General features: G+C 38.6%; 1 protein-coding gene across 1 annotated transcript; it reads left to right on the top strand.

The window, feature by feature from the left end:
- The first annotated feature begins 1420 nt into the window (after positions 1 to 1420).
- LOC140807259 (serpin-ZX-like) lies at positions 1421 to 4491 on the top strand. Its single transcript, XM_073164039.1, has 2 exons — positions 1421 to 2042; positions 3496 to 4491. The coding sequence occupies exons 1-2, from the start codon at positions 1653 to 1655 to the stop codon at positions 4273 to 4275; spliced, it is 1170 nt and encodes a 389-aa protein (XP_073020140.1). The 5' UTR covers positions 1421 to 1652; the 3' UTR covers positions 4276 to 4491.
- The last annotated feature ends 8468 nt before the right edge of the window (positions 4492 to 12959 follow it).

Here is a 12959-nt window from a genome sequence, read left to right as displayed (position 1 = left end):
AAAATTACCATTCTTCCAAACTCGCATGCTGAATGGGCAGAAAAACAGTGCATTACTTATTGATGCCAAAGAAGATTGGCACATGGGATACGTACCTGGAACTGCCAAGTCGAGTTCTGACGGTATGAAATTGTGGACCTCAGACTTTGGGTGGAATTGAGACTTGAGGTTCCAAATGAACTTCCGCCAAGAGTCCCCAAGTCTAGCACGTTTAACTGTGTAGTTTTTATGTAATGAGCTACTGAAAAGAAGATGCATCTTCTTGTCATGAGTAGTACATTTCAAATCTTTTAAGCCCTCATACCTGAACAGTTTTGGAATCCCTCACATTCGTGTATGAGATCGGTTCATTCATGTTCTCTTCGCCTAGAAGCCTGTCAGGAGCTACTCATTGTATGTACAACCTCATGGGACCGGCGATCACCCCCCACCTTCTTCGACCCCGGGCCTCACATGTTCACCAGCTTCCGCTTGGTTCGTCTCCGAACAACACCGTACTAGGAGATGTCGGCTCTGATATCAACTGTAACGCCTTAGATTCGACGACTGTACTCATTTACCAAGATGAGTCTTTCCAACGTGCTTATGTCTTCACTCACACACACCCTAAGAAACTTTTTAAGGAGTCACCTATCCTAAAATTTCTCAAGTCAAACACGCTTAACTGTGGAGTTCTTATGTGATTTTTCTTGTAAAAGTCGACACAAGGGCTGCTGGACGTGAAAAGCTGCTGGAAATTTTGGAACGCGGCGGCCAAGATATGGAGCGGTGATTTTAGGGTTGGAAAGTAGGGTTAGTTGTAATATAATTGGTATAATGAGCTTTTAATTAGATATAATAAGATTGTGAGGGCCCATTGTATATTAAAGTAGTCCTATTAAGCTAAAAAACACTCCCATAAAATATTTCATCTAAGTAGATTTATGAAAATATTGGTCGAACCCTCAAAAAGTTCTCTAATTTGTTAAAAATTACATATCGATTTAAAATATAACTCGATGAGTAAAAATATCCAACAAAAGCTCATTTTCAAAAATCTCACATATATAAATAATATATTAAATAATTATTTAATAAAAATATTTTTCTTTAACTGTCCATGGTCTCCGTTCTTCGTTCGAACGTTAAATACATCTAAAAACCCCAATAAATAAAATCTTAACGAACCACAAAATAAAACATTTATTCATGTTATAATCATATATTTAATGTATAAAAAAATATTTTAACACATATTTTTAGCAAACCTCTAAATTTGCATACATTCAAATTACTAGTTCGGATTTTTAAACTTTACAGTTAAGTATTCGTAAAAAATATATATATATTTTTGAATAAATTTATATATAGGCTGTCAAATATCATTAAATGCATATATTATTGATGAAATAACTATTTCATCCACTTCAAAGACTACGTGTTATTCATCCAAGAACCAATCCCTTGCTTGAATCCTGCTTCTTCCACATTAGCTCGAACTGAATGCTATATATCTTTCTTCTTCATACCAAGAAAAAAGAAGGAAGTTCCCTTTGATTGATTCCTGTCACTGTTGACCGACAACTACTTGGCATCTAACAAGTCCATTTTCATCTTCGTCTTCGAGTAACTTCATTTTCTTTCTGCAAGGAAACACCTTCAACAAGCGAACCATGGATCTACGAGAATCAATCCTCAACCAAACTGACGTTTCTTTGTCTCTGGCGAAGCACGTGATCTCGGCCGAAGCCAAGGTCGCCAACCTTGTGTTCTCTCCGCTGTCAATTCATGTTGTTTTGGGCTTGATTACCGCCGGGTCAAATGGCCCGACCAGAGATCAGTTACTGGGATTTCTCAAGACAAAATCAGCGGAAGACCTTAATTCCTTATCGTCACAGCTTGTAAGTCTTTTGTTCGCCGACGGTGGGCCGCTTGGTGGGCCCCTGCTGTCTTTGGCCAACGGTGTATGGGTTGATCAGAGCCTTAAATTTAAGCCCGATTTCAAGGAAATTGTAGATAACGTTTACAAGGCTGTTTCTAGCCACGCTGATTTCCAGACCAAGGTTGGTTTTTTTCTTTTTCTTCATTGTTGATTTGGTTTTGTAGAACTGTTAATCAAGCTAGTTCTTTGTTTATGGTAGTCGTTAGAAATTCTTTTTGTAATTTCATCGATGTAGTTTCTCTATTATCCTTGGTTCGTGCATCCAGGTATAATTTTCTACTCTTATTAATTGCGAGAAAACTGAAATGCCTGTTTTGACATGAAGACTTTCTTTTTATTTCATATTTTTGCCATAATATTTGGAGGCTTTTGGTACTTTCTGTGAGAATACTCGAACAAGAAGTTGTATGATCATTTTATATTTTTGAAACTTGTGTGTAGAGATCCAAATTCTTGGAGCCATTTGTTTGATTTTGCGATTCACTAAATATTTAGATTTAACTTCAGGAATTTGTTTGGCAATGGTGGCAGATTTGCTTGAACTTAGGAATGAAATATTGAAATATGTATCAGTTTGCGATATATTTACAAATCCAGGACTACAGTATGCATGATATAATTGTTGCTGACCAAGGCAATCAAACTAAATTGTATGTCTGGAATCTGTTATGGAACAAAAGTTATTTATATGAACAAGTGAAGACTCCGTGGTGTAATTTTTCATGTAGGATTTGAATAATGATGGTGTAATTTAATACGGAATCCTTCTACCACAGGGATCACTCATTCATGCGTTTTTCTGGCCAAATTCCATGTCCTCAATGATTCTTGATTCTTAAAATTTCCTTTTAAGCAAAGCAAGGATTCGAGTACTGGTCTTTGAACACATTTATTGTTTTTCCAACTTCATAGTTCTATGGTCATAACCAGGCAAAAGACAAGATAGTGGCTCAATGCTACTGACAAGTTGGTGGTCTGAAAACCACCTTTGCTAAAAGAATGATTGCTCGGCCTTATAGTTATAGTTCAATGACTCTGCAATTTATTTATAAAAGTAGAGAGAACAAAGAGTTGCAGCTCCTTGGGGTTGGATGAAGAGTTTCAAATAATCACTGAACTTTGCTGATCAATGTTTGCTTGAGTTTCTGTTGAATGCATGCATGTGATCGAAATGAGTATCTTAATTTGGTGTTCATTTAGCATATTTTTGAGGTCCACTTTTATATATTATCCTAGTGCGTTTACTATTTTATGTTTTTCACTCACAACATTCAGGTTTCTGCGCATTAGTGAGTCTGGTTACAATATAATTGTTTGATGACTATGTATGCAATTCCAAGCCCATTGTCTGCTAGAAATTATTTCGTCGTTTTCCACTAGTTGGTTGAATGCTACCAAACATGTTTAAAATTTTAAAAAAAAATGGTGCTTATATGCAGTGCTAAGGGGCCACAGATGCAGATCCGAGAAATCAAATTGCTAATAATTTACTATATAGTTTTGTTGTATATAGTTTGAAAAAATTGAATTTTGGTATGTGCTAATCAGCACTTTCGTCCTTAAAATTTCTGAAGGCTGTCGAGGTAACAAATGAGGTGAATACATGGGCTAGCAAGGAAACAAATGGCCTGATTAAGGAAATTCTTCCACCCGGTTCAGTTGATGCTTCTACAAGGCTCATCTTTACAAATGCAGTGTACTTTAAAGGAGCCTGGAATGAAAAATTTGATGCGTCAAACACAAAAGAGGATGAGTTTTTCCTCCAAGATGGCAGCTCAGTTCAGGTGCCATTCATGACCAGCAAGAAGAAGCAGTACATACGCGAGTTTGATGGTTTTAAAGTTTTGGCACTATCATACAAACAAGGTGAAGATATACGTAAATTCACGATGTATTTCTTTCTTCCGGATGCCAAGGATGGGATTCTCACTTTGTTAGAGAAATTTGGTTCCACGTCTGGATTCATAGAACATCACCTTCCAAATCAAAGAGTAGAAGTTGGTGATTTTCGCATTCCGAAATTCAAAATAGATTTTGGTTTTGAGGCATCTGAAATTTTCAAAGGACAAGGGCTCGTGTTGCCCTTTACTGGTGATGGTCTCACAGAGATGGTGGATTCCACGGTCAGCCAAAATCTTTACGTTTCAAGCATTTTCCACAAGTCATTTATTGAGGTCAATGAGGAAGGTACAGAAGCTGCAGCTGCTACTGCTGGTGTTGTTGCACTACGGGCGTTGGTGATGAATGAGAAGTTGGACTTTGTGGCTGACCATCCGTTCTTGTTTGTTATACGAGAAGATATGACGGGAGTGGTGTTGTTTATTGGGCAAGTTATGAATCCTTTAGCGGGTTAAGTAAAAAGATGGAGGCCGGTACACAGACTATATATGCACTGTTTGGACTTTTAGTTACGAGTTTGTTATCGAACATGCGCTATGGTTTCTACTTAACTTTTACCAGGATCTTGATACGTTGCGAGTAACATGTATGTTTGTACCCAGCTGTTTTTTATACTGGCAATCACATTCTGTGCTCTTCTCATCTGATACATATGATGAACTTGAAATGGATACTGATGTGTTGAACTTTCATTTTCTTTTGGTGAGTTCTTTTGTTTTGTAAAAAAGATTTTTCATATCCATGTCCTTCCATTGGAGTATGTTAGAATATCTTGAGTGGTTGAAGAAAAGTGGTGCGAGTGAAACGGAGTACAATGCAAGTGGGATTCAATTTCATTAAGAATGTGGCCAAAACTCAGCAGGCTCATTTCAGGTGTTAATTGAATGATAGATTTTCATTAAAATTTTGCAATGGCTATTGAAAGGGTCGAGTTTGTTCCCGCAACAAATGTTTGATTAATTATGTTTTAATCATTTTTTGGGTGAGTAAATCACAAATACAAGATTTTTAAATAATTAAAAGGGAATAAAAAGTTTTCAAACCTCCAATTTTGCGTGCATCCCTTGGTCAATGTCTTTACCAACTTCCGTTTCCGTAACCCAATCTTACTGCCACGTTGATTAGAAAATTAGCAGCATCCAATGTACGTGTGCACTCGTGCTTTGTTTTTTCCCACAAATCCTGTACATGGTTTCACATTATTCATACAAAGTAAATGACATTTTATTTGTATGGGATAACATATAATATAATGTTAATTGTATCACGTTGGTGAGATAAATAACCTGAGAGTTGTATATATGGGCTTCAACAATCCTCCCACTTGAACTAGTTTTTGGGGTTGTTCGTTATTACGTGATACGAGAATGTCCGATACTAATCGAATTGAGTTTTATTTTCGGTTTGTCTAAAACACTATTTATCTTATCAAAAATTATTTATTTTTATCTATATTTTTGAATTTTTAAATAAATTTATTGTTGTAATTTATATTTTAATATAATTTTTAAAGTTCACGCAAATATTATTTAACATAAAAAAAAATTAATATGTTATGCATCAAATCGCTTGTTATGCTCGTAATCACTTTATTTGCCAACTAGTAATCTAAAATGTCGTTGATGTTTACAAGACTTGAAAATACATTTTTAAATAAGATTATTCATCACACAATGATTAAGGATGAATTGTACTAATGTTCTACCGAATTAATTAAGGGAAAGATTTGTGTGAGACGGTCTCACAGGTCGTATTTTGTAAGACGAATCTCTTATTTGGGTCATCCATGAAAAAGTAATATTTTTATATTAAGAGTATTACTTTTTATTTTGAATACCGGTAGAGTTGACACGTATTACAGATAAAGATTCGTGAAACCGTCTCACAATAGACCTATTTATTAATTAAGGGGGGTGTATTCAACGTGGGAAATTTATTGACTTTTAATGACTTTTTTAGATTTTAAAAATCTAGAGGTATTCAATCAAGACTTTTGCATACTCTATAGAAATCTTGTGGTATTCAAAATAGACTTTCATGGAGTTTTAAAAAGTCAAGTGGTATTCAACATTGACTTTGATAAACTCTATAAAAGTCTACAGGTATTCAAATTTTCCATGGACTTTTAATAACTCCATGGAATTCATTGACATACAAACATTAAAGCCTAAGGTACAACTACAAATTGTAAAAAATTGTATTTGGTTCACCCAAAGATTTGAATGGATTTTTAAAACTTCTAACTCTCTCTCTGTCGCTTCACATCACATATATTCATATCTTCTCTCTTCTTATCTATTTCTATTACTCTCTCAAATTTTCGAAGTGTATCTCTATATATATTTTCATCTTTCTTTTTCAAATTTTTCATTTTTTGGCTGATTGTTCATTTAATAATTTTTTATTTTAATAACATAGGAAAATTTTGAATTATAGAATTGATTTTGTGATTTTTAATTTATGATTTATACAAATTAATGTAATATTCAATAATAATAAAAGATGATCAAAAAAATGTTGTTTAATTCTTAATAATTGAATAGTTTCGTAACAACAATGATTTTTTAAATTCATTTTCGTATTTTTAATTATTATGTAAGCTATGATATTTTTATACAAAATTATATTCACACAATAATAAATAATATTATTTTTACATTTATATTATCAATTTAAAAAATAAGATTACATGTTAATCAATTGATGTATTTTAAAAAATTTACAAAAATGCATATAAACCCACATATATATACATGTAAAGATTAAACGATTTAATTTTTAAATAAGTAAATTTATTTATTAATATAAATATTAAAAATAATTTCAAATTGTATGTTATATATGTCAATTAATTATTGGTTCAAAGAAATTAATAAAAAATCACATGTTATAGTTAAGTACAAAATTTATAAAATTCTATAAAAAAAAAATCTACAAAAGTCTATAAAAATCTTGCAAAAAAGCCTACATAAATCCACATAAATCTGTTTATAAATCTGTGAGATTCCATAAAAGTCAATAAAAATTTATCAAATCCATAAAAGTCTATCATTTAAAAAAGTCATTAAAAGTCATCAAAACTCTGAATTGAATACACCACACCAAATATCGTTTGTTATAATAAGTTTTGTTTTCGAAAGTGAATTTGATATATTTAAAATTAAAAGTACTGCACACGTGGCAACAACAAAGAGAGTTTAATTTTTAAATTTTAAAAAAGAAGTTAGAAAATACCGTCTTATGTATAAAATCTTATCGTGCAACGGATTAATTAGTTTAGCAAGTCGGACATTAAGCACTGTACGTTGATGATCATACAATTTTCCAATTTTTATAATATACTGAGATGAGTAGTTTACTATTTTATTTTAAGAAAACCATCACCACAACTAGGAAGGTAAATGAATCGAGCTGATTTGTGAATCTTTCGAGTCGAATCAATAAATTATTTGATTAATATTCGAATTTATCGAATTCGAACATGTTCGAGTTTTTATTTAGCCGAACTCGAGCCAAAATAATTTTATTCGATATATATAGATATATATTAAATAATATTTTTAATGAGTTAGATCGGATCAGAAATCTATCTAATAAAATTGATCATTTTGAGTTTTTGTTTATATATACAAGCTGATAATGAATTTAGATATTGTGTTGGACTAAATATAAATATCATTTTTAGAAATTAATAATCTTAATATTTTGAAACAATAAATAATTTTAATCAAGTTATGATTCATATTTATATTTCAATTTAATTAATTAAATATGACATAAACAATTAAGTTGGTAGGTGATTGTTGGGTATAATTATGAACCAACCAAAACGTTCGGGAAAGAGTAAAATATACTATTATCTAATGTTATACGTAAAATAATAAGACAAATTGCTCAGCATAGAAAGTCATTAATCCCTCCCACAACTCCCAAAAAAAAAATCATTAATCATTTTAAATTTTAACCAAAAAAAATAATATATTTATTCAACTCATGAAAATTCATTAATCAATTTAAATCTTAAACATATGCAAAAAGTCATTACCCGCGAAGTGTGATTTATCTATATAACATGGTGATACCCCAAGGATGAGCCCACTACCCCTGGCTCATCTCTAGTCCAAAGGGGAAGACAGGCCCACCAAGGGCCCTAGCCCAAATGGAAGACAGGCCCACCAAGGGCCCAGGTATTCTCCTATAAATAACAGGTTTGAGTGTTCAGTTGAGGGAATTCAATATATTGTTTTCAGCAGCACCCTTAGCTGCTCCCCCATATATCCTCAGTCACTGACTTGAGCGTCGGAGGGGCTACGCCAGGACACCCTCCTGGCCCCCTCTTAACGATCTTCTTTGTTATTTCAGGCTCAGGGTAACTTCAAAACCCGCGTCTGGATTAGTGACACTTACTGGGAGCGGAGCCTAAATTTCCCGTGAGTATCACTTGGCGCCGTCTGTGGGAAATTTGAGTTGAGACGTAGATATGGTAGGTAAGAGAGGTAGTGGAAGAGCTACCTCAGCATCATCACGTCCGAGGAGGGGACCTGAACCATCTCGTGCTGAGACAATACAGGAACAACCGCATCTTGAGACGAGACAGGAGCAACCTCGACAAGAGACAAGAACCGAGCAGCCCCTTCACGAGACAAGGGTCGAGCAACCCCGTCCCAATGAGAATGTGGGGAACTTGACCCTGGAGCAGTTGGGCCACTTTATCACTCGGACAGTGGATGAGGCCATGAAAAGGAATCAGGAGTCTATGTCTGCAGAAGATCAGGCCGCTCGCCAGGAGCGAGAGGAGAATGTGGAGGAAAGTCAGAGTAGGGTGGAGGAGACGCGACCCCGCCCAAGTGAGGAGAATCCGGAGATGGAAGAGATGTGGAGGGAGATACGGACGCTGAGGCAGCAATTGGGAAACAGGGCTGCAGCCCCCAAGAAGGGAAGTCCTTTTTCCCTCGCCATTTTGGAAGAGGGGCTTCCTCCAAATTTCCGACAGTCAAACGTTGAATAATATGATAGACATACGGACCCCGAAGAACACTTGGGGAGGTTTGAGAACACAACTCTGTTGCATCAGTATTCAGATGGAGTCAAGTGCAGGGTGTTTCTGGGCACTTTGGTGAGGTCAGCCCAGCAATGGTTTAGTTCCTTGCCGCCCAACTCCATACGCTCTTTCGAGGATTTATCAGCTGCCTTCTTGCATCGATTTGCTAGCAGCAAGAGATACCAGAAAAATTATTTGAGCCTGTTCGTGATGAAACAACAAGAGAATGAGACTTTGCGAGAATTTGTCCATCTTTTCAATAGTGCAGCGTTGGAAATATCAGCGGCTACCCCTGATATCATGATAAGTGCCTTCACACAAGGACTGAGGGGAGGGGAGTTTTTCAAGTCGCTGGTCAAGAAGCCTCCGTCGAGCTATGATGATCTGTTGGCTCGAGCTGAGAAATATATAAATCTTGAAGATGCCCAGCGGCATAAGAGAATGGAGCAGCGACCTGGGAGGAGTGGAGTGGAGGGAGCGGAGAGAGGAGGAAGGAAGAGGGGCGCAGGGGAAAGAGAGGAGATTAAAGCTAGGGACAGAAGACAATTCTCATCACATGTTCCTCTGGATAGGAGTCGTGACGAGGTGACGGAGGTGAGGGAGCCCGAGGAGAGGTGGGAGAAGTCGCGAAGGGCTAAGAGCAGTGCTAGATTGCCTTCGCGGGATAGACGAGAAGGATCCCCATCCAGGAGTCGACAGAGGTCTCGCTCGTCCCCTAGACATGGTCAAGGCCCTCCATGGATAAATCAGAGGGTCGGGGAGCAGAGAGGGGAAGGTCGAGGTCAAGATGTTCCTCAGGGACCCGTCGAACCGAGGAGGGGAATGGATGAGGATAACCACCCTACGAGAGGAATGATTCATATGATCTCGGGGGGTGCTACTGATGGAAACTCTGGGTAAAGCTCTAAAAGAGGCATGAGAATGCTTACCACCGTAGAGAATATTAATCTTGACTTTATTTTTGATGTATTTCGTTCTTGAATTTGTCTTATATTATCAGTTGATATTTAATAAAGCCAAGTTCTTATATTAAGTTCATGGACGTTGTTGTATTGTGATGATGAGAGAAGTTTTATTTTCCTACTAAGGCATCGCCTAGTAGAGGAGCAGCGTGTAGAAGAAAAATTTAATTTTCCTACTTAGGTTGTGCCTAGTAGAGGAGCAAAGTTGGGGCTGGGAGAAATTTATTTTCCTACTAAGGCATCGCCTAGTAGAGGAGCAGCTTGTAGAAGAAAAATTTTATTTTCCTGCTAAGGCATCGCCTAGCAGAGGAGCAGAGTATTTTCCTGCTAATGCCCGGCTTAGCAGAGGAGTTAGAGGGTGGAGGTGTTGAATTCCTATTTTCCTGCTAAGGCCCGGCTTAGCAGAGGAGTTAGAGGGTGGATGTGTTGAATTCCTATTTTCCTGCTATGGCGTCACCTAGCAGAGGAGTTAGAGGGTGGAGGTGTTGAATTCCTATTTTCCTGCTATGGCGTCACCTAGTAGAGGAGTTAGAGGGTGGAGATGTTGAATTTTTATTTTCCTGCTAAGGCCCGGCTTAGCAGAGGAGTTAGAGGGTGGATGTGTTGAATTCCTATTTTCCTGCTATGGCGTCACCTAGCAGAGGAGTTAGAGGGTGGAGATGTTGAATTTTTATTTTCCTGCTAAGGCCCGGCTTAGTAGAAGAGTTAGAGAGTGGAGGTGTTGAATTCCTATTTTCCTGCTATGGCGTCACCTAGCAGAGGAGTTAGAGGGTGGAGATGTTGAATTTTTATTTTCCTGCTAAGGCCCGGCTTAGCAGAGGAGTTAGAGGATGGAGGTGTTGATTTTATCTTCCTGCTAAGGCATCGCCTAGCAGAGGAGTTAAAGGGTGGGCGCGTTGAATTTTATTTTCCTGCTAAGGCATCGTCTAGCAGAGGAGTTAGAAGGTGGGCGCGTTGAATTTTATTTTCCTGCTAAGGCCCGGCTTGGCAGAGGAGTTAGAGGGTGGGCGCGTTGAATTTTATCTTCCTGATATGGCATCACCTAGCAGAGGTGTTAGAGGGTAGAGATGTTGAGTTTTTATTTTCCTGCTAAGGCCTGGCTTAGCAGAGGAGTTAGAGGGTGGAGGTGGTGAATTGTTATTTTCCTGTTATGGCGTCGCCTAGCAGAGGAGCAGAGTGGAGGAGGAGAATTAAATTTTCCTGCTAAGGCATCGCCTAGCAGAGGAGCAGAGTTTGGGAGGAAAAATATTTTTTTTTGGTTAGTCGATAACGAAAGTTGTTGGGGGAGCAGAGTTTACGGGGATCGCCTATTCAGAAATCACACAACCCTTCGTAAGGGAGTATATCAAAATTCTCAACGTACTGGACGAGGATGGGCGATGCGAGGGATCGGGCGAGCTCGCGCTCGGGCGAGCAGCGGATGAGCAAGCACTGGAGTGGGCGAGACTGCTAGGGGCTCAGCCGAGAAAAATAAAGGAGATGGGACTTGGTTGAGAGGCGAAGGGGTTAGTGTCGGTAGGGGCGGGCGAGAGCTGTGTTCGGCGAGAAGGGTGAGAGGCGAGTGCTCGGGCGAAGGGGCGAGACGGCTGGGCATGGGCGAGAGCAGGAGGGGCGAGGCTGCTGTGTGCGGGCGAAGGGGGCGAGGCGAGGAGAAGGCAGGGGCGGGCGAGAGCTGTGCTCGGCGAGAAGGGTGAGAGGCGAAAGGGGCGAGGGTGATGCTAGTGCTCGGGCGAAGGGGCAAGACGGCTGGGCATGGGCGAGAGCAGGACAGGCGAGGCGTGCGAGAGGCGAGACGAAGCTGCTGCGGGCGACCGGGAGGTAGGCGAGCGTGAGGAGGGGCGATGGCAGTGCGTTGGGCGAGGGTGTGCGTGCCTAGGCGCGGGGAGGTGGCGACGCTGGGCGATGACAGGCGAGACAGGCGTGGCGAGATGGTGAAGCTAGACGGTGTCTGGCGTGGCGAGACAGGCGCACTGCTAGGCAAGGCGGCAGATAGGCGAGATGGAGTGAGATGGTGGCGTGAGTGATGGCGAAGTGCTGAGTAAAGGGTGTATATAATATTATGTTGGAGGGATGTGAATAAAGTAGAGAATAAATGACTATTGACAGGGGAGCCCAACACAGACTTAGCCCTTCAAAACGAGAAAGTGACTCGATTTGTTTCCAAATTTTTGGGGACTGACGAACGGCTAGAAAAACATGCACAACTCGCACCCGGTAACTCGGGGACAGCACAACTAATCGAACTTCGAACCTGCGATTCAGTTCGACTCGGGAGGGGGAGACTGGTGATATCCCATGGATGAACCCACTACCCCTGGCTCATCTCTAGTCCAAAGGGGAAGACAAGCCCACCAAGGGCCCTAGCCCAAATGGAAGACAGGCCCACCAAGGGCCCAGGTATTCTCCTATAAATAACAGGTTTGAGTGTTCAGTTGAGGGAATTCAATATATTGTTTTCAGCAGCACCCTTAGCTGCTCCCCCATATATCCTCAGTCACTGACTTGAGCGTCGGAGGGGCTACGCCAGGACACCCTCCTGGCCCCCTCTTAACGATCTTCTTTGTTATTTCAGGCTCAGGGTAACTTCAAAACCCGCGTCTGGATTAGTGACACTTGCTGGGAGCGGAGCCTAAATTTTCCGTGAGTATCACATGGTTTGCAAATTACTGAGTTAGTTCGAAAGTCTACTCATTGTGTATTGAATGATAGTGACTATGATTTTCATATCATTAAAAGTAATATAACAGCAATGTTTCGTAATTTCTGATTATAATTTGATGAAACAGTTTCACTTACGGTTTCATCGACTAAAAAAGTTATCAAATGATATAATAAAAACAATTGAAGATGATATCTAATTAAATTTGATAATTTTAAACAATTAAGTGAAGATAAATTCTTTTTTAAAAAAAAAATATGATTTATATTTATAATTTTGATAAATTATATGAATTCGTAAAAAATAATTAATTATATTACTACTGCCTAGTTTAATAATATTATAAGTTTATTTATTGTTGGATAATATATGAAGTTTATCCTCTTGTTTAATTTCTTCATGCTAATAGTACGTTTTGCGTACAACGGCAAGTCCCACACGGCAACATTTTGTCAACCTTGGCCTCTCCAAGGAAAT

The sequence above is a fragment of the Primulina eburnea genome, chromosome 12 (genome assembly GCF_022965805.1).
Source record: "Primulina eburnea isolate SZY01 chromosome 12, ASM2296580v1, whole genome shotgun sequence".
Lineage (NCBI taxonomy): Eukaryota > Viridiplantae > Streptophyta > Magnoliopsida > Lamiales > Gesneriaceae > Primulina > Primulina eburnea.
Note: the sequence above shows the minus strand (reverse complement) of the source record. Positions and strands in the feature narration are given on the sequence as shown.